Source organism: Lactuca virosa, chromosome 7 (genome assembly GCF_052849685.1).
Source record: "Lactuca virosa cultivar CGN04683 chromosome 7, Lactuca_virosa_CGN04683_v6, whole genome shotgun sequence".
NCBI lineage: Eukaryota > Viridiplantae > Streptophyta > Magnoliopsida > Asterales > Asteraceae > Lactuca > Lactuca virosa.
This window is the reverse complement of record NC_136432.1, coordinates 120,324,690-120,346,814: the sequence shown is the minus strand read 5'-3', so window position 1 is coordinate 120,346,814 and position 22,125 is coordinate 120,324,690. Positions and strand designations below refer to the sequence as shown.

General features: G+C 41.2%; 1 protein-coding gene across 1 annotated transcript; it reads right to left on the bottom strand.

Annotated features, from left to right (window-relative positions):
• Nucleotides 1–5,716: 5,716 nt before the first annotated feature.
• Nucleotides 5,717–6,100, bottom strand: LOC145127086 (uncharacterized). The gene has a single exon (XM_079062331.1). It carries the CDS (start codon nt 6,098–6,100, stop codon nt 5,717–5,719), a length of 384 nt encoding a protein of 127 aa, XP_078918457.1.
• Between the last annotated feature and the right edge of the window lie 16,025 nt (nt 6,101–22,125).

The window sequence follows — 22,125 nt, the reverse complement described above, 5'->3', positions numbered from 1 at the left end:
TCGGTGATCATTTTTATTAAGAATATTAGATGCCAAAATGGTTATTGATCCATATCAAGATACTTTTACATTTTAGCATGATGAGCCTTTTCATGGGATAGACGTCGGTAGCTTCTTCCATAATGGCAGCATAATTTGTAGCATAGAATATGGTTGCAGAAATTTATCACGAGGCTACACATTATTGGTATTGAAAGACAACTAAAGTTATGATAATAAGTCAGCAATGTTATATTCCAATAACAGAAGTTCTATTAAGTCAAAACATATTGACATCAAGGTTCCTTCTGTTAATACAATAGTGCAAAATGGAAATATATATACCACATATGAAAAAACTCCATAAAAGCGGATCCGCTCATAAATGGATTACCTCCATAGGTCTTTCATGAGCATACTACACACGTTGGTATGATATTTGGTTTTAGTGGGAGTTTGATGGCGCTTTATGTGTTTTTTAACAACATTTATGTTTTCTATACAAAATTAGGAATTTCGTTAACTCCATTATTAGTTGCACTTATTTGAAGTTTGATCTCCCTTCAAGTTAAAAAGGAACTCGTTGGAAATCTATTTAGATTTTAAAACTACACATCATATTTAATCTTTGTCGTTAGTTATATATGTATATGCGACCATTGTTAGGTTTAGTTACGTAAATTGTAACGAAGACCGCTTTGATCCTATACTATTATGATTAGTGGACGAGATTGTTTAAAGGTACCAATATTATGATGACATTCATTAAAGCGCTTATACAGTTATACGTACATTTATATATTTGTGGTCTAGTGGGAGATTGTTAAGTAATTATGGGAGCACATCATATATATATATATATATATATATATATATATATATATATGTATATATATATATATATATATATATATATATATATATATATATATCTATATATATATATATATATATATATATATATATATATATATATATATATATATTTAGTTTAAGGATGTTATGAAAGGTAGAAAATAAGATTTTTATTGTTAGGAACTTTTATCACAACCTTGCAACAAAAGTACGGTAAAAACTCTTATTCAAAACAATAAACTTATCCTCATTTCACAAAACTCTTTATGGAATCAAGTTCATGAATGTACCCACTATATAAGTATTATTCATATAAGATAAACATATAGCATTTCATGAAAACGCGAATTCTACATAAGTAGTAAGTACTTAATAGTAAGATCATGTCTTCATGGGTAGTAAATTAACCTTAAGAAGTATAGGCTCACCACTTCACTTATGGTTTAGATTGGACTTTTAGTGGTAACCTAAAATTAACAATAATTCAAGTAACTAATTACTAGTGACATTATATTAATCTTGATAAAACTTCCTTACAATAAACATCTTGTTTTCTACTTTTCATAATATCCTTAAACTATTAGAAGTCTAGTCAAATCAATTCAAGATGAGTTGGATAAAAAGTGAAAATATCCTCACAACATAAAGAAACTCAGCCAAGTTAATTTTGCTATGTAGTTCCCCTCGACCGATTGGAATTTCAGACCTACACTATTTCGAGTTTAATTTTCTAAGAACTGTCAAAGCACATTGAATTCATTTCCAAACCCTTTAGTTTCACTTTAATGATATTACATAGTTACTAACATTCAAATACATGTTTTAAACCTTATTAAACATCTTAATTCCATCATTAAAATCATGATTTATTAATATGTATATCTAGTGTTTTATGGTTTCAAAATTTTGATTAGCTTGGTTAGAAGTTACATCAACTTAAGCTAATAATTGAATACTATTAGATATGATTCAAGTTGATCATTCAAACTAGGTTTGTGAAATACATTCAAGTTCCAATGGTAATAGGATAAAATCATATCAAATCATATTACTGTCAAGGATTAGAGAACCATTAAAGACTCGAAGGCATCATTTAGTTGAACATCAAAAACTCGATTCTTGGTTACCTCAACCATTACTTCATTCATTAAATCATAAAATGAAAATTCATTAATACTAGGATTTGAAAACCTCTAAAACATGATTTGAATCTAATTCTAACTTGAAAATGATAAATTTAAGCTAGAATGGTATCATAAGAAAAAAATACTCATATAAACTATATTCCTTGACAAAAATCCTACATGAATTTAGATTTCTGAAAGCTTTCTAGAATAAGAGATGAGATTTGGATAAAATTAAATAGAAATGGTTAGTTTCTTCCAAACTAGTTGCCGATTCAATCTCGAACTCTTCAATTAAACCCTAATTTATCTCCAACTTCTTACTTCCGTTCAAATCGGCTATGAGATCTCCATAATGTGTTCAGATCGTCCAAACGGTGACGACAATGGAGTGTTGGGACTTAGGTTCATAAGTTTGAAAAGTGTACATTTTAGATCATTTCAATTACAATTTCTCTTACTTGACCCAAAAATTGTCCTCACACTCGACTAGATTTTGTAATAACCCTTTAAACTTTAACCAATTAATTTTCTATAAAAGTAATCCTAAAAGAGCTTAAATAGGTTAAGTAAGGGTCAAGCATGATTTTTTACAAAAATAACAAAATAATTTATGATTTCTAAACTTTTACTCCATTAATATATCTAATTCATTCAACTCATTAAAGGCAATTAATATAATTACCTCCTCTTTAAGACGATTCCATCCTTGGAATTATGGTTCCCTTGAAAAATACATGTACAACTTCTATATCCAACTTTTTTTTTCAAGTGAGGTTTCAATATGTTAGATGTTTTTATTTAACAAGAACCAATTTATCACCGTTCTTCTCAACTTTTTTTGTTTTTTAATACGTAATCTCTTTGGGTTGTTGAATGTACTTGAATCTCGTTTACTGCCACCAAATCCACTTTCTTCTGGAGCTATTTTCTCAAATAAAAAACATGAAAAACTAAAGTTTATACGATTGTTTTCCAATTCATCCAAGAGTTGTGAACGATCAGTTATATCTAGAATTTAGTTTTCCTCTTTTCATATTATTGAAAATGTCATCTTTAAGGTTATATTTTTAACAATACTTTCTAGCCTACATCACATATTTTAGCTGATATTTCAAGTTTTCATAACTCTTTTATCGATTTTGGGCCCTAACATTCTTTGATAAATACTTTCCATCTTTCTACTATTTCACGAATCAAATTATGTCATGTAACTATCTTCTCTCTCGCTTGAAGCCAACACAATGGTGATTGACACTTTCTTCCGTTTAACGCTTCATATGAGGCCATTTTAGTAGTTGAATGACAACTATTATTATAAGAAACCCCGATCGATGGTAAGTATTCATAATAATTTCTTGCAAGTTCTAATTGTCACACCCCCGAACTAGGACGGCAGAAACGTCCGGGGGCGGACGACGTCAATGTATAGTATCATAACAATTGAATATGAATGAAACATAGCAACCAAACATCATACTTTAAAATATACCAACATATATTGTTTACAGATTGTATTTGTTCACAAATTTACACAAAAGTGACATAAAATATGATGTTCCAAAATGTAGCCAGTATCCAAAATCCATAGCCCAAATACCTGCTCACTGAGTCCCTGAGAATACAAGTCGTTTTGAAAAGCGTCAACTAAAGAGTTGGTGAGTACAGAAGCATATTTGTATAAAAAGCTTTGTAACATGTTTGATTGTAATAATTTGTAAAAACTCCAGTAAATCCGATATTTTCTGTAAAAAATGGTTTGTAAGTCTTGTTCTAAAACTGTAAATAATTGCATGTATGTCCTTTGTTTTCTTTTAATTGTAATTAGAGAGAGTGTGTGTTCCAAGAAAATCCCATATTTCCTGTTTTATGAAAACCTTGTAGTCTTAAAACCCTAAGATAGGGGTGGTGGTATTAATGTACAAAAATATGAGCGCAGTTTTATATTTTATAAAACCAGTGAAATGTATAATTTCGTAAATCCAAAATAACATTGTTAATCCCTATGTGAGTCGTTACAACCATGCTTGATACGAATAAAATTTCTACTTGTAATATATGTTGTGTAAATAGCATAATCCTTTAAGTATTCAAACTATTAAAATGGTGACAACATATTACGACTATTTTACTAGTAAAAATTATTTTTAGTAAAATAATCAAGTTTTGTAGTTTGTTTAACACACCAAAATTTAGTTTAGGAGTTTTGTAACACAATATATACTATTTTGGTGTGACTCTAGCATGTCACGATTTTTACAAAAATACTTATAGAAATCTTGAAATTTATTATATTCTATTAGTTGTGTAAGTATAAATGTTAAAATTTCATATGACCAAAAGTTAACCATTTTGGAGTGTAACCCATATTTTCACCATTTTGAGTGAACAAACATATCCACAAAACTTTTTATAGCACAAAAATGTTATTAACATATACTTTAGGATTTTTAACATATATTAAGAACCTTTTTAGTTGAGAACTTGTTTCATATTCAACCCCTAACCATGATACATGAAATTTCCAAAGGATAAATTTACTCAAGCATCATGAGGCTTGTAAATATCGAGTTAACGAAGTTTTAGCATGAGGTAATCAACATTTCAAACACAAGTAGTTACATAACACACAAGTGCATGCAATATCCAAAGATCTAAACAAAAGTTGTCTTGAATTCCCCCCCCCCCCAAAGGATGAAAAACACGAAAATAGTGGGGTATGAAGCGCACCTTGGTTGTTTATGGTGGAGAATTTGAAGTGTTGTGAAGAGTTTGTGAGCCTAACACTAAGATGCTCTTAATGAGCTCCTTGAAGCTTCTAACACCCTGAGAAGGTTACACCCGAATTTTTGTGTGTAAAGAACATGAAATACACATAATAAGGTATAAAAACACTAGGAGTTGTTGAGACTACTTACCAAAAATCTAAGGACCACTTAGATGTTGAAGTACTTAACTAGTTTCTTGAGGGAAAGTTGAACTTGAAGCTGGAAGTGTAGAAGGAAATTGGAAGAAGGAAAGAGTGGAGTGGGCTGGTGAACAGAATGGGAAATGCTCTCTGGACGTGATTCAAATAGGAGAATGGGCATGGGTACATGTTAGGCAATTGGATGTGTAGCATGGCATGAACTGCGTATAAAGGTGCAAAGCTGAATTCCTTTTCCCAGTAAATCTTTGACGTACTAAATATCGAATAGAAAACTCCCCTGGAACTACTTTTCATGGCTTATCCTATGTGTTTGCGGCAATAGAATGGGGTTTGCGGCCAAGTCATGACCGTAAACCCTCTATACTCCTCACAAAATGGGGATTTCGGTCCTATAGTGTTTTAGAATGGAGTTTTTGGCCAAATTTGGTCCATTAGGGGGTGTTTACGGCCAACTATGGACCAATTAAAGGGGTTTTCATGAACGGTTTTGGGTGGTTTTCATGAATGTATGTATGTTTCTAGTTACTAGGAAACTCCAAAAATGATGGCCATAAAGTTCAAGTATTCAAGATTTTGACACAATCACAAGTTCTTGTGTTAACACCATGTGATTCTTGTTTGATTTGCATTGATCATTGAAGGCTTATTGCAACATAAAATCCAAATGTATGTTATAAAACATCATTGCAACATGGTTACATAGATAAGCATTGTAAGTGCACTAATATACAAGACTCCTTACGCTTGGTTTGACCCAAAATTCTCGAGTTGTGACATCATCCCCCCATTAGAGGGAATTCTGTCCCGAAATTAGTTCTAGAGCCAGCCCTCAAGAACTAGGAAATAGATGTGGATACTTCTGCTTCATCTGGTCTTCACATTCTGAGGTGAACTCTGGTCCTTGCTTGGCGCTCCATCGGACCTTCACAATGGGAATGCGACTTTGCTTTGTTCGTTTCACCTCTCTATCCATGACTTCAACTGGTTCCTCAACGAAATGGAGATTTTTGTTCACCTCAATCGCGTCAAGCGGGACAACGAGAGTCTCATCAGATAAGCATTTCTTTAGGTTTGACACATGAAAGACATGGTGTACATTGATGAGTTCTGGTGGTAATTGCAGCTTGTAAGCCACCAGACCAATCCTGGAAAGGATTTCGAATGGTCTGATGTATCTTGGATTCAACTTTCCCCACCTTCCAAAGAATATCATCCCTTTCCATGGAGAGACCTTTAGCAATACGCGATCACCGACTTGGAATTCTAAAGGCTTCCGTCGTCTGTCAGCGTAGCTCTTTTGTCGGTCTCGAGATGCCTGGAGTCATTCCCTGATCTAAACGATCTTCTCAATTGTTTCCCTGATAATCTCAGGCCCAGTGAGAGTGTTGTTGGGTACCAGTCCCTTTGCCAATTGTGTGTCTCCTACCTCCACCCAACAGAGAGGTGATCGGCATTTTCGTACATAAAGGGCCTCAAAGGGAGCGACCTTGACGCTTGTGTGATAGCTGTTGTTGTACAAGAATTCAATCGGTGGTAAGTGGACGTCCCATGCCTTGCCGAAGTCTATCACACATGCCCTTAGCATATCTTCCAATGTTTGGATGGTCCTCTCACTTTTCCCATCTGTCTGGGGATGGTAGGCGGTGCTCATATCGAGCTGGCTTCCCAACGATCTCTGTAGCGACTGCCAAAACCTAGAGGTAAACCTACTATCTCTATCCGCGATAATAGATATTGGCACGCCATGTAATCTCATAACTTCCTTTATGTAGATTCGGGTCAGCTTTTCCATTTTATACGTTTCCTTAATAGGCAGGAAATGGGCGGATTTGGTCAACCGATCGAGTATCACCCAGATAACATCGAATCCGTTTGTCGTCTTGGGCAATTTGGTTATAAAATCCATTGTGATTCTCTCCCATTTCCACTCAGGTATCTCCGGTTGTTGAAGGAGTCCCGAGGGCTTCTGATACTCTATATTTACCTTAGCGCAAGTCAGACACTTGCCCACGTAGGTAGCAATTTCAGCTTTCATATTTGGCCACCAAAAATGTTGTTTGAGATCCAGGTACATCTTGTCAGACCCCGGATGGACGGAGTATCTTGTCTTGTGGGCTTCATTCATGACCACGTCTCTGAATCCACCAAACTTCGGTGTCCAGATTCAGTCCATGAGGTAGTGGGCTCCGTCATCCTTGATTGTGAGGTTCTTGTCTATCACACGCAAAGCTTCGTTTGCGACGTTTCCTGGTTTCAAGGATTCCAGGTGAGCCTCTTTGATTTTTGAAGTCAAGTGAGAATGGATGGTCGTCCTTAGTGTTCTTACTCGGCGACCCGAGTATTCTTTTCTGCTTAGGGCATCGTCCACCACATTGTCCTTGCCTGGATGATATCGGATCTCACATTCATAGTCATTCAGTAGCTCAACCCATCGCCGCTTCCTCATGTTTAATTCCTTCTGGTTCAGGATATGCAGGAGGCTTTTGTGGTCTGTGAAAATGGTGCACTTCGTCTCGTAGAGGTAGTGCCTCCAAATCTTTAACGCGAAGACCACAATTCGCAGCTTGAGATCGTGAGTGGTGTAGTTCACCTCATGGGTCTTCAACTATCTGGATGCATAGTCTATAACCTTCCTGCGCTGCATAAGCACATAACCTAACCCTTGGTTGGAAGCGTCGCAATATACCATGAAATCTTCCATTTCGTCTGGAAGAGACAACACCGGAGCACTGCTGAGGGCTTGTTTTAGGGTTTCAAAGGCAGCCTCTTGTTTCGTATCTCAGGTGAAAGGTACACCCTTCTGCGTTAGCGCGGTAAGTGGCTTGGCGATCTTGGAGAAATTCTGAATGAACCTCTTGTAATAACCAACGAGGCCTAAGAGTTGTCTGATCTCCATCGGGGTTCTCGGGGTTGCCCAGCCCTCAATCGATTTGATCTTCGAAGGGTCCACATGTATCCCCTCTTCACTGACTACATGCCCCAGAAAATCCACTTTGCGGATCCAGAACTCGCACTTGGAGAATTTCGCATACAGTTTCTCTGCCCTTAGAGTGTCTAAAACCTGCTACAAATGTTGGTTGTGCTCTTCCTTGCTCCGAACATAAACCAGGATGTCGTCGATAAAGACTATCACGAAGTTGTCAAGGAAAGGTCGGCAGACCCGGTTCATCAGGTCCATAAATGTCGCGTGTAACACCTGGTTTAAGTTGGAAAGGATTTATGCATGGACTCGGCAATTGGGAGGTCAACTCGTCGAGTAGGGTCATGAGATCATGAAACGCGGAACGGGACCGACTCGGCGAGTCGACGACCGACTCGGCGAGTCGACGACCGACGCGGCGAGTCCGAGCTGTTTAAAGAAAACCCTAAATTTTGGGTTTGACCCCTATATAAACGTCATTATCCGCCCCAGTAGCCTCCCTTAGCACCTTAGAAGAACGTTTACGGCCGCACACCCTCTTGTGAGTGAAGTAAGATAAATTGGGAGCTTATCCTTGAGATTTTGGAGAGGATTTCAAGCTTGAAGAAGAAGTATCAAGGGGAAAACACCAGATCTAGCATCTAGTTCATCTTGGGCATTGATTTGAGGTATGAATTTGTTACCTTAAGCATAAATTCTATTTGAGAGTTGTGACCAACTTGGAGGAAATGGAAGCAAGCTTAGATCTGGACCTATCACAAGGATATGGTTTCAGATCTGGACCTTCTTAGGCCCCAAATGTCATAAAGTTACATCTTTTATTGAGCTCATTCCCTCTCCATGCATAAGAACCTTGTTTAAAGGAGGGTTTTGGTGTTATGGCCATGGGAGGCTATGCATGCACGTAAACTTTGCAACTTTACGTGATACCTTCACTAGGAGAGTATAGATCTGAAGTCTGAAACCTTAAAACCCATTGGAAAGAACCGATTACATGAGGCGTGTCGAGAGGGTTTACGGCCAAGGCTATACGGCCAAGGGTATTCGGCCAAGGGTTTACGGTCAAAGGTGTACGGTTGGTGGTTTACGGCCGTAAACACCAAGGAACTCGACGAGTCCCTCGAGTGACTCGGCGAGTCGACGAGTTAAGCAGGGAACCCGACGAGTGAATGATTATACTCGGCGAGTCAAGGTCAATATGTACTATTGACCTTGACTATAGACCTTGACTTTGACCAGGGTTGACCCTGGGGGTATTTATTGTTATTATGCTGAGAGATTTACTCATTGATTAGTTTGGGAGGAGCAGCGTGGGATATATCCGACTACAGTTTTCTGGTTCAGCCTTTGAGAGGTGAGTCTTCTCACCATATCAATGGGTCTAAGGCACCAAGGTCGGCCCATTATGTGATTATGTTATATGTGATGGTCCTTATATGATTTGATATGTAATGTGATTTGTTATGATATGTGATTGTGTGTTTTTGCATGGAAGACCCCGGGGGGAGCCCGTGGCATTGGATATAAGACCGTGTGGGGTAGCCCATGGCATTCGTAGGTAAAGACCATGTGGGGGAGCCCATGGCATTGGATCTAAGACCATGTGGGGTAGCCCATGGCAGTCCTACGTAAAGACCATGTGGGGTAGCCCATGACATTCTTACAGGTTTTATGTATGCATGATTTATGTGTTACATGCGTAGCTTTGATTAGCTAACAGGATATGTGTATGTGTGTGGTATGCTCTGGAGGACTCACTAAGCATTCGCTTACAGTTTGTGGATTTGTTTCAGGTTCATCTGATTCCAAGGGCAAGGGCGAGCTTGATGGCGCGGCGTGCACTCTCTCTCAGGCGACCTTATGGGACACTCTGATATTTGAAAAATAAAGTTGTAATGAATATGTATTTGAAACAATTGTTTTGGAATTTCTTGATTTATGGGAATGTGTTTGGTTAATTAAAAATGAAAAATTTCTTTGAAAAAAATGGGTCGTTACAAGTTGGTATCAGAGCCTTGGTTTGAGGGATTCGGGCACACTCTCGGGTGTGTCAGGACTCAAACTAAGGAAATGATAATTGGTTTTCAAAATAAAAGTTAAAAACTTTTAAGAAATAAAAAGAAGAGAGTGCAACGCGCGCGATCGGCCGAGCCAAGTAAGTATTTCCCAATGTGTTAGCCATGTTATACTGATATTTGAACTTGATAATCGTATGAGACTTGCTATGTGTATGCTTTGAAAATTGTATACGGTTAGGAGCTTATAGCCTCAGAATGATTGATTTGGCCTTATTTCCTGTTCCTTGTTTGGTTGTGGTCCTAGGGTAGAATCTTTTATTCAAAAGACTATTTGATCCTTTTCTGTGTATAATTTGCATGCATAAAGGCAACCAGTTATGAGTGGTTTGATTGAGAAGGGTAGAGCAAATCTTAGGACAGCCTAGGATTTGGGTTATGCGGTGGTTTGTAGTATATGATTCATTTGGGACGAATTGGAGTTATCAGGTAGAGCCTTGGGGAAAGGTACAAGTGTGGAATGTAGTATTGGGCCTGTACTAGTGGAAGCATAGGACCTGTACCCAAGCCAATGTTAGATCTGACGACTTCAAGGAGGACCGGTGTGGAGAGATCCGTTTTATGAAAATCCTGATCGTTATCTGTGACATCCCCAATTTCACAGCCAGAAAAGACCGGTTTAATTGATGCTTTTAAAATAATTTCAGAGTAATCATTTGATTAAAAGTGTTGCGGAATTTGTTCCCAGAAAAAGATAATAAATATGTTATCAAATCATTTCCGAAGAAATGTATTTTACTCACTTAAACCATTGGGATGTCATTGTCAATACAAAAACATCAGCATAAACAAAACTTACATTCATTTACACTAGTGATCTACTTCTCTTTTAATCTCTCAGTGTAAAGCAACTTCGTATCGATACCTGTGATACAATTAAACTGAGTGGGTCAGGCTTGGGAGCCTGGTGAGCATATAGGGTTTTCAACCCACAACAAATAATAAACTTTTTAAGTTCTCAATCAACAATAAATTTATTAATTCCATCAACCAAAATAACCCTAATTACCCATTCCCTTTATCCTCACTTTACGTCCCTAAAACAACTATCATAAGGGACCTAGCCTAAGGATTATCACTAGGGGTGACAACATTGCTTTGGGGGTTCCTCAGCAAGTTATGTCAAATAAAACAAACATCGGGGTGACAACATTGCTTTCCCTCAGCAAGTTATGTCAAACAAGATATCCTAACATAAAACAACCAACAAGGTGACAACATTGCTTTCCTTCAGCAATTTATATCAAATAGGCACGAAGTCACATCGTCGCCATGTGCTAGTCCATAGCTCTTATTCATAGACGGTATTTCCCACGGGAGTTCCCCCCGCCCCCCGCAATACATGTCAATGGTTTTTCCATATACTAAGTCCATAGCTCTTATTCATCGACGATATTTCCCACGGAAGTTCCCCCCCTCCCCCCCGCAATACATGTCAATGGGTTTTCCATACAGCTGATGAACATACTTAAGGGGTTTCCCCAGCCTTACATACTTAAGGGCACTCATGAGGGGAATAGAGTACAACGAATGAACACTCAAGTCCATTAACACCTACAGGTTACGAGCCTGCTAGTGTTCCACAGACCGTCTAAAACAGTCCATGGTTGTCATCCATACTCTGCTGAATGACGGGGGTCAACGTTTAGGTAAGGGCTTTTCTTATATTTCACCCCTCACGAAGGGGAATAGAGTACAGCGAATGAACACTTAAGTCCATTAACACCTACAGGTTGCGAGCCTGCTAGTGTTCCACAGACCGTCTAGAACAGTCCATGGTTGTCATCCCTACTCTGCTGAATGACGGGGGTCAACGTTGGGTAAGGGCTTTTCTCATATTGCACCACTCACGCCAAGATTTGGGTAAAAGCTTTTCCCATATTTCACCACTCACTCTCAACTCATGATCTATAGCACTGATCATCTCATCTATCCAACTCACCTTTCATCACACACCCACTATTTAACTCATGATCTATATCACTAACTCATGAAGCTAGTCCGATCACTTCATAAAAGAACGAAGACTCCAAAGCTCTTCCAAATAAAAGTATAGGGAAAATACTGATAAAGTACTCCCGTACGCTCCCGTACCCCGACACGTAATAGTGTCAAAAGGAAGAACTAATGGATGAACACATAGTTCAAAAACACCTAATGAACATATAGTTCAAGAACACTTTATGAACATATAGTTCAAACATACGTACCGATTACAAGTCTACTAACGTTCCACTGGACTATCTAAAATAGTCTGTGGCCGTTGTCTATACTCTGCTAGATGACTAGATTATCTTAAACATCGATACCTCTCATCACTTTTATTTCATCACACATCATCTAATTCATCTACCCATGTTTTACCCAACATATTTGTAGATAAAAATATATATACAGTTTAAAACTTGTATAAAACATCAATTCAACAGTCACCTCAAATAAACAATTAATATATTTACACATAGCACGTATTTTAAAGTAAATACTTCATATCTATGTGTAAGGTGAAAGTGACTATACACTCACCTGATTTAATGAAAATCGGGCAGCAATTCGTTTCCTAAAACGATCGTTTCTAATAAAATCGGGAGTTTTATTGAGAAACAGGGCTCTGCGAAAGGTCGGGCTTCAAAACCGAAAAGATAAATTTTCCGGGCTTCTCGGGCACTTCGTGGCGTATTCCGGGCTTTGGAATAACTACAGGGGCTTCGGGGGACGTTAAAATGAAAGAAATATGGAAAGAGGGGCTAAAAGTGGCAATTTTCCGAAATATACCCGGGAGGTCTCGCACCCTCCTATTTATAGGGCCAAGCCTCCTGATTCAACGGTTGAGAAGAAGCCACGCGTCGCAGATCCGAGGGCTCGCAGGGAGGGCTCGCACATGGGCTGCGCGTGCGAAGTGGCTGCTGGCAGCTCCTTAGTGGACCGCGGTCTAGTCCGAAGTAGGGATGGTTCGTGGCACCTGCGAGGGTTCGGACGCATGAGGGAAGAGGCACGCGTCGCACTTCTACTGGACCGAACCTCGGACTCGAGAAGATCATGACACGCCTCGCCAGGTGGCTTCGGTGACTCAGCTAATTTCCGGACATGCATCGGATGCGAAGCAAGGACACGTGGCCGAAGTCCACGTGTGCGAAATTCCTCGGTTTTGGGGATTTTTCTCGTTTTTCGCGCCAAAACTTCTAAAATCTATAACTTTCGCATACGAGCTCCGTTTTTGACGCTCTTTATATGCACGCGTAGGTAAAATTACGCTCTACAACTTTCGTTTAGACTTCGTCGGCTAATTTTGAATTTAAATTTTCAATTATTATTTTTAACAGTCCGGGACAGGAAATCCGTTAAAAATTCTTAACTTCTTCATCCGAAGTCCGTATTCGTCAGACTTTTTACCTTTGTGCTACTATTTAGGAGACCTTCGATTCTCGTTTAGGTTGTGTCGGCTAGAAATCACTCGATCTAAAATTCGAGTTTTTAGCTGTCTACTGCTAAGCTGAAACTTCGAAAAATCATAACTTCCTCATACGAAGTCAGATTTGGGCGTTCTTTTTATACCTACTCTCGGTTTAACAAACACTACGAGTTTCATTTAGATCACTAAGCCTAAAAAGTAGTTTATCAAAAACTCACTTTTTACGACATTCGGCACCGTGCCGGTTTATCGTGAAACTTCGACAGGTCATAACTTCTTCGTTATAACTCGGATTTCGGCATTCTTTATATATCCGTAATCCTTGTCACGCCCACTACAAGTTTCTTAATAGATATCGACTTTATCTAAAATTTAATTTTTGACGCTCATTTTTATTCTTAATTAATTAAACCCTAATAATTAAGCATAAAACACATAATTCACATAATATTCACATAATTCCCTTTCATTTCTTCAAAATGAGTTACAAAGGTTAACCTAGACCATTATGTCAATATTAATGCCTAGCCTAGAAACACGGGCGTTACATTATGATTTTTGACATTCCAGTTCAGCATGGTAGTGACATGTTTCGAGACGGGAGGATCATGATCGGGATCTGGACCCGGGAATGGATCGGGTGACACTACAGACGGCATAAATGAGAGGCTGCGCGAGCTTATTGCAGCCGAGGTTACCAGGGGAATCCTTGACGCTACCTCAGTCATTTTTGGGATGGTCAAGAAGGGCATAATGGAGATCATGGAGGAGTGACTCAGATCATTCAGGACTGAGATTGATGCGGGCCAGTTGGGGGCCGGAACTCCCTCGTTCCGGGAATTCAAGGCGTGTGGGGCGCCGGAGCTTTTCGGGGTCAGGGACCCCATTGTCAGCCGACACTGGGTGGCGGATATCGAAAACACCCAGCACACGGGTTCTTGCCCAGATGTGGCAAAGGTTGGGTTTGTTTTTTGCATGCTGAGAGACAGAGCTCGTGATTGGTGGGGCGAGGTTACTAGACAGGTGGGTCCAGCCGGGGTGGCTGAGATGACATGGGCTGAGTTGTTCCGGCGATTTGATTTGGAGTTTGCACCACCCATTGAGGTGCAACGACTAGTGCGAGAGTTTCATGCTTTGCAGAAGACCACCGAGACTGTGGCGGAGATCACCGCCAAGTTTCGGGAACGAGCTTTGTTGATCCCACAGTATGCTACCGATGAGGAGATGAGATGGACCCGATATCATTCCATGCTGAGGGATGATATCCGGGAATTCGTGAGCTTTACGGGGTGCAAAAACCTGAACGAGATGGTAGAGAAGGCCCGTGAGAGAGAGATGGAGTTGGATTCCCGCACTAAGCGGAAGACTGAGCTGGTGCAGGCAGCAGGGGCTCAGGCAAAGAAGCCGAAGACCTCTGATTGTTCGAGTAGAGGCTAGTAGGGCCGGGGCCGATGTGCCAAGTGTGGGAGGTTTCATAGTGGGGAGTGTCGGACAACTAGGATATCGGGATGTTACTCTTGTGGTCAGTAGGGCCACGTGAGCAGGGATTGCCCTAAGAAGGGCTTGATATGCTTCCACTGCAACCAGACGGGCCATAAAAAAGGCCGATTGTCCGAGATTACAGGGAGGAGGGGGAGCAGTGGCGGCGCCCGCGCCCGCCACAATGAGGATTACCGACGGTCGCCCTACTAAGGCCGAAGCTCCAGCAGTGAGGAGCTGTGCATTTTTGCTAACTACCGAGGAGGCATGGGCAGCGCCAGACGTAGTGGCTGGTACGTATTCATTCTTCCCTACTCTATGTAGTTGTTTCGCTTATGTGTACTATATGCTTGTATAGGGACCTTTTTGGTCAATGGTATGTCTGCTCATGTCTTGTTTGAATCGGGTGCTATCCGATCGTTCGTATCTCTTGCGCTCAGCAAGAAGTTCCGGGACGCGCCGGGAACTTGGGATTCCCCGCTCGAGGTGGAGATTGCGGATGACCGCACCGTTAGTGCTACGAATGTGTATCGGGAATGTGTCCTGAATGTACTTGGTGAGAGATTTCGAGTCGACCTAGTCCCGGTACCGTTGCGAGGGCTGAAAGTGATCATCAGAATGGATTGGTTGGGGTCCAACGGGGCCATGATTGACTGCGAGCATCAGTTGGTGAGGGTTCAAACCCCAAGTGGGGGAGAACTGGTGATACATGGTGATAGGGCATCGCAGGGGCCGACCCTCTGTTCGGCTGCAAGGGCTAGGAGGTTCCTGCAGCAGGGTTGTACCTGATTTTTGGCATATATCTCGGATACAGGGGTAGAAATCACGAAGGATGTAGGCAGTGTGCCAGTTGTTCAGGACTTTCGGGATGTTTTCCCCGAAGAGTTACCAGGGGTGCCACCGGAGAGGCAGGTGGAGTTCCGCATCGATTTGGTGTCGGGTGCCGCTCCGATAGCAAAGGCACCATATCGGTTGGCACCGCCTGAGATGCAAGAGTTATCTACACAGCTTCAGGAGCTATTAGACCATGGGTTCATTCATCCGAGCAATTCCCCGTAGGGAGCACCGATTCTTTTCATGAAAAAGAAGGATGGATCCCACAGGATGTGTATCGATTATAGAGAACTAAACAAGCTAACGGTGAAGAACCGTTATCCATTGCCAAGGATCGATGATTTGTTTGATCAGCTGCAGGGTGCGTCTTGGTTTTCCAAGATTGATCTTCGGTCGGGATACCATCAGATGAGGATTCGGGATGAGGATATACCGAAGACGGCTTTCAGGACTCGGTATGGGCATTATGACTTTGTAGTGATGCCGTTTGGGCTCACCAATGCCCCAGCAGCGTTCATGGACCTTATGAATAGGGTGTGTAGACAGATGCTAGATCGATCGGTGATCGTTTTCATTGATGATATCCTGGTCTATTCTAAGACCAGGGAGCATCACGAACAACACCTAAGGGAAGTGCTGGAGACCTAAGGGCGGAGAAGTTGTATGCCAAGTTCTCCAAGTGTGATTTCTGGCTGCGAGAGATACAATTCTTGGGGCATATCATCAACCAGGAGGGTATTTCGGTCGATCCAGCCAAGGTTGAGGCTGTGATGCGGTGGGAAGTACCGAAGAATGCATCATAGATTCATAGCTTCTTGGGTTTAGCGGGTTATTATTGGAGATTTATTCAGGACTTCTCCAAGATTGTTGTGCCATTGAGACAACTAACCAAGAAGAATGTGACGTTTCGGTGGGGTACGGATCAGCAGTTGGCCTTCGAGACCTTGAGGCGGAGATTGTGTGAGGCTCCAATCCTTGTTTTACCAGAGGGATTAGACGATCTGGTGGTGTACTGTGACGCATCGATTTCAGGGTTAGGTGCGGTACTGATGCAAAGAGGGCACGTGATAGCATATGCCTCGCGACAGCTGAAGCCATATGAGGGAAATTACCCTACTCACGATCTGGAACTGGGGGCAGTGGTGTTTGCCCTCAAGATTTGGAGGCATTACTTGTATGGAGTGCGGTTTACCATTTACACCGACCACAAGAGTCTGAAGTATTTGATGGACCAACAGAACCTCAACATGCGACAGAGAAGGTGGTTGGATGTGCTAAAATACTATGATTGGGAGATTATATACCACCCAGGGAAGCCCAATGTAGTGGCTGACGCTTTGAGCCGTAAGACGGCGGGTTCCCAGATTGGGAATGTGTGCTTGAGGATGACGGTGATCTCTCCATTGTTAGAGATGATCAAAGAGGCTCAGGTTGAAGGAGTAAAGAAAGAGATCTGGAAGGTAGAAAGGATCCGAGGGCAGTATCCTTTGTTTGTTAAGGATAGTCGAGGCCTATTGACGCAGTGTGGTCGGGTGTGGGTACCGACGACTGGGGGAGTGAGACAAAAGATATTGGAGGAAGCGCATAAGTCGAGGTTCTCTATACATCCAGGAGCTATGAAAATGTATAGGGACTTGAGGCTGAGTTATTGTTGGCCATGCATGAAGCGGGAAATTGCTTGGTTTGTGGAGTGGTGCTTGACCTGCAGGAAGGTCAAGGTCGAGCATCAGCGGCCTCATGGTAATGTCCAGCCGCTACCCATTCCCATGTGGAAGTGAGAGGAGATCACGATGGACTTCATTACGAAGTTGCCAAGGACGACAAGGGGTGTGGATGCCATATGGGTGATTGTGGATAGGCTGACAAAGAGTGTCCATTTTATTCCGATATTCGAAAGTATATCTGCAGACAACTAGCAGATATTTACGTGCGTGAGGTGGTGCTAGACACGGGGTGCCTGTGTCGGTAGTTTCTGACCGCGATGTTCGGTTTACATCTACGTTCTGGAAGAAATTCCACAAGGAGTTGGGCACACAACTACATTTTAGCACGGCATACCACCCCCAGACCGACGGTCAGAGTGAGAGAACGATCCAGACACTGGAGGATATGCTGCGGGCATGCGTGTTGGATTTTGGAGGGAGTTGGGATACATATCTCCCACTGGCAGAGTTTTCATACAATAATAGTTATCATGCCAGTATCGATCGAGCGTCGTTTGATATGTTATATGGTCGGAGGTGTAGGACCCCGGTTTGTTGGGATGAGGTTGGACACCGAGTCATGGGAAGCACTAAAGTAATGCTCAAGACTACTGGGTTGATTCAACAGGTGCGCGACCAGTTGCGGGTCGCGCAGAGCCGTCAGAAAAGCTATGCCGACCGACGGCGATCAGATCTTGAGTTTCAGGTGGGGGATTTCGTGTTGCTGAAGGTGTCACCCTGGAAAGGGATCATCAGGTTTCGGAAGAGGGGTAAGCTGGGGCCTCAGTATATAGGCCCGTTCAGGATCACGATGCGGGTGGGAAAAGTGGCATATCGCTTGGATCTGCCAGAGGAGCTTAGCCAGATTCACAACATGTTCCATGTGTCGCAACTTCGAAAGTGTGTCACAGACGAGGCTGCGGTTGTCTCGTTGGGTGATATACAGGTGGATGAGAGCTTGAACTACATCGAGAAGCCCGTTGCCATCTTAGATAGGAAGACGAAGGCTCTTCGAAATCAGGAAGTAAGACTGGTGAAAGTACAATGGCAACATCGGAAGGGCTACGAATGGACTTGGGAACCGGAAGAGGAGATGCGAGATCATTACCCCAATTTGTTTGAGTCAGCAGACTTCGAGGACGAAGTCTAGTTCAAGTGGGGGGGGACTTGTAACACCTGCTTTAAGTTGGAAAGGATTTATGCATGGACTCGGCGAGTTGGGAGGTGAACTCGTCGAGTAGGGTCGTGAGATCATGAAACGCGGAACGGGACTGATTCGGCGAGTCCGAGCTGTTTAAAGAAAACCCTAAATTTTGGGTTTGCCCCTATATCAACATCATTATCCGCCCCAGTAGCCTCCCTTAGCACCTTAGAAGAACGTTTATGGCCGCACACCCCTCTTGTGAGTGAAGTAAGATCAATTGGGAGCTTATCCTTGAGATTTTGGGGAGGATTTCAAGCTTGAAGAAGAAGTATCGAGGGGAAAACACCAGATCTAGCATCTAGTTCGTCTTGGGCATTGATTTGAGGTATGAATCTGTTACCTTAAGCATAAATTCTATTTGAGAGTTGTGACCAACTTGGAGGAAATGGAAGCAAGCTTAGATCTGGACCTATCACAAGGATATGGTTTCAGATCTGGACCTTCTTACGCCCCAAATTTCATAAAGTTACATCTTTTATTGAAGGATAGTTTTGGTGTTATGGCCATGGGAGGCTATGCATGCAGGTAAAGTTTGCAACTTTACGTGATACCTTCACTAGGAGAGTATGGATCTGAAGTATGAAACCTTAAAACCCACTGGAAAGAACCGATTACGTGAGAACTCATCGAGTCCCTCTGGTGACACGGCGAGTCGAGAGGGTTTACGGCCAAGGCTGTACGGCCAAGGGTGTTCGGCCAAGGGTTTACGGTCAAAGGTGTACGGTTGGTGGTTTACGGCTGTAAACACCAAGGAACTCGACGAGTCCCTCGGGTGACTCGGCGAGTCGACGAGTTAAGCAGGGAACCCGACGAGTGAATGATTGTACTCGGCGAGTCAAGGTCAATATGGACTAATGACCTTGACTTTGACCAGGGTTGACCCTGAGGGTATTTATGGGATTATGCTGAGAGATTTACTCATTGATTATAGATAGTTTGGGAGGAGCAGCGTGGGATATATCCGACTACATTTTGCCAGTTCAGCCTTTGAGAGGTGAGTCTTCTCACCATATCAATGGGTCTAAGGCACCAAGGCCGGCCCATTATGTGATTATGTTATATGTGATGGTCCTTATGTGATTTGATATGGAATGTGATTTGTTATGAGATGTGATTGTGTGTTTTTGCATGGAAGACCCCGGGGGAGCCCGTGGCGTTGGATATAAGACCGTGTGGGGTAGCCCATGGCATTCCTAGGTAATGACCATGTGGGGGAGCTCATGGCATTGGATGTAAGACCATGTGGGGTAGCCCATGGCAGTCCTAGGTAAAGACCATGTGGGGTAGCCCATGACATTCTTACAGATTTTATGTATGCATGATTTATGTGTTACATGCGTAGCTTTGATTAGCTAACAGGATATGTGTATGTGTGTGGTACCCTCTGGGGGACTCACTAAGCATTCGTTTACAGTTTATGGATTTGTTTCAGGTTCATCTGAGTCCAATGGCAAGGGCAAAGCTTGATGGCGCGGCGTGCACTCTCTCTCAGGCGATCTTATGGGACACTCTGATATTTGAAAAATAAAATTGTTGTGAATATGGATTTGAAACAATTGTTTTGGAATTTCTTGATTTATGGGAATGTGTTTGGTTAATTAAAAATGAAAAATTTCTTTGAAAAAAATTGGGTCGTTACATCGCGGGTGCATTTGTCAGTCCAAAGGGCATCACCATGAATTCATAATGCCCGTAACGAGTTCGGAAGGTGGTTTTGGGGACATCTTCTTCTCGGACTCGCAGTTTGTGACAACCCAAAATTTCTATCTTGTAAAGCCATTCAATTCAATCATCATTCAGACTTGTTTCTGCTATCTTTTAGCATTGTTTAGGGTCTGTTTGAGTGTTCTAAGCCTAGTGCATTCAAGGTTTAAGTTTTAAGAAGTATCTACTAGAGTTCATGTGTTGCATTCAAGCCAGAAAACTCCATCACATGGAGTTTACGGTCGTAAACTAGAGTTCACGGCCGTAAACTCATGTCTAGCCGTGAACTTCATCCCTTAAGTATGATTTCCTTCATTTTTCTTCACTTTTCACACTTCCAACTCAAGAACACCCATTTCTCTCTCAAGTATCATCAAGATCACTTCTATTTTCCGACAATTTTGTAAGTGATTCTTACTTTTATTAGTTGATAGCTTTCATAATCTAGTAAAGTCCCTTGATTTCATCCGTGAATTCATCTTTTTGGGTTAGATCTTCAAGAACACCAAGAACACACTAGTTCTTTGGGCCGTGAACACCCCTTCAAGCTTCAAAAACATAAGTATCCTTCCATATGCTAGTTATCCATTAGAAGCTCTTGAGGTACACCCTAGAAAACAATCATTTCATCAAGAACAATAAGAGTTTACGGCCATAGCATCACCTTAGGCGGTAAACACATGTGGCCGTGAACACATGGTCGTAAACACAACTTACGCCGTAAACACATGTGGCCATGAACACATGGTCGTAAACGCACCTAGGCTGTAAACATACCCTTGTGTGTGGCCGTAAACACCTTAGTACAATCATTTGTGATCGTAACACTTCATTCCAAGTGTTTTCCTAGTCCCTAAGGTTGTTCCCTAACATGATTAGTTGTTATATACACTAATGATATCCATATATGTATCATTATATGCTTAATAGGATCCGTTTGTGCTCGAGACTTCACTTGACACTTAACATCCTATATCGATCTTTCATTCGAATCACTCACTACAGGTGAGTTCATACCCCTTAACTTATCTTTTAAATGATTTTAAATGCTTTTATGGGGGGGGGGGGGGGAATACAAGTAGAAACATTATAGTTATTGTATCAATCACATGTGATTAATAACCATCAAACAAGTGGATTTCATATACTTCAAAACTATGTTATCAAACAAACTGCTTCAAATCGTTTTATAAACTCTTTTATATGTTAAACTCTTTATCATTTTACAAATCTCTTTTTAAACTTATATATTGTCCAAATCATGTCTATATAGATATAGTTATATAAATAAGGTTGAAAGGGCTTAGGACTGATAACTCGCCTTATTTCCTGTTCCTTGTTTGGTTGTGGACTTAGGGTATCGGTTGTTTGTCCGAATGTCGTTTGAATCTTAGTTATATATTATGTATATGTATATAGATATAAAAGTTCTTCCATTCAGTTCAATACCTTTGGGTAGCAAAGGTCTTCAAACCTAATCAGTCATTCAAACAACATTACTAGTAAACTATAATAGGTATAGTTTAGGAGGTCACTACTTACTATTTCTAGAACAATGAAACTTACAAGAGTCAGTTCATACATAATTCAGTTCAAACATACTATAATGAGAAACAGAGAGAACATACCATACACTAGAACAGAGAGAACATACTATACACTAGAGAACATACTATACACTAGAATAGAGAGAACATACTATACAAATACAAGAATACTATAACATTAATGTGAGCCACTACTTCATGGCACGACAATATACTGCTGTGTCACGTTTTGTAACCAGAGTCTCGTGGAGGGAGAGCATGAATTTGTGTATAGATCTATACGGGATTGACCATCCTACACCTTGCTGCTAGCTACAGTGGGACCTACAGGTCTACGGGTGACGAATGTCATACCATTTC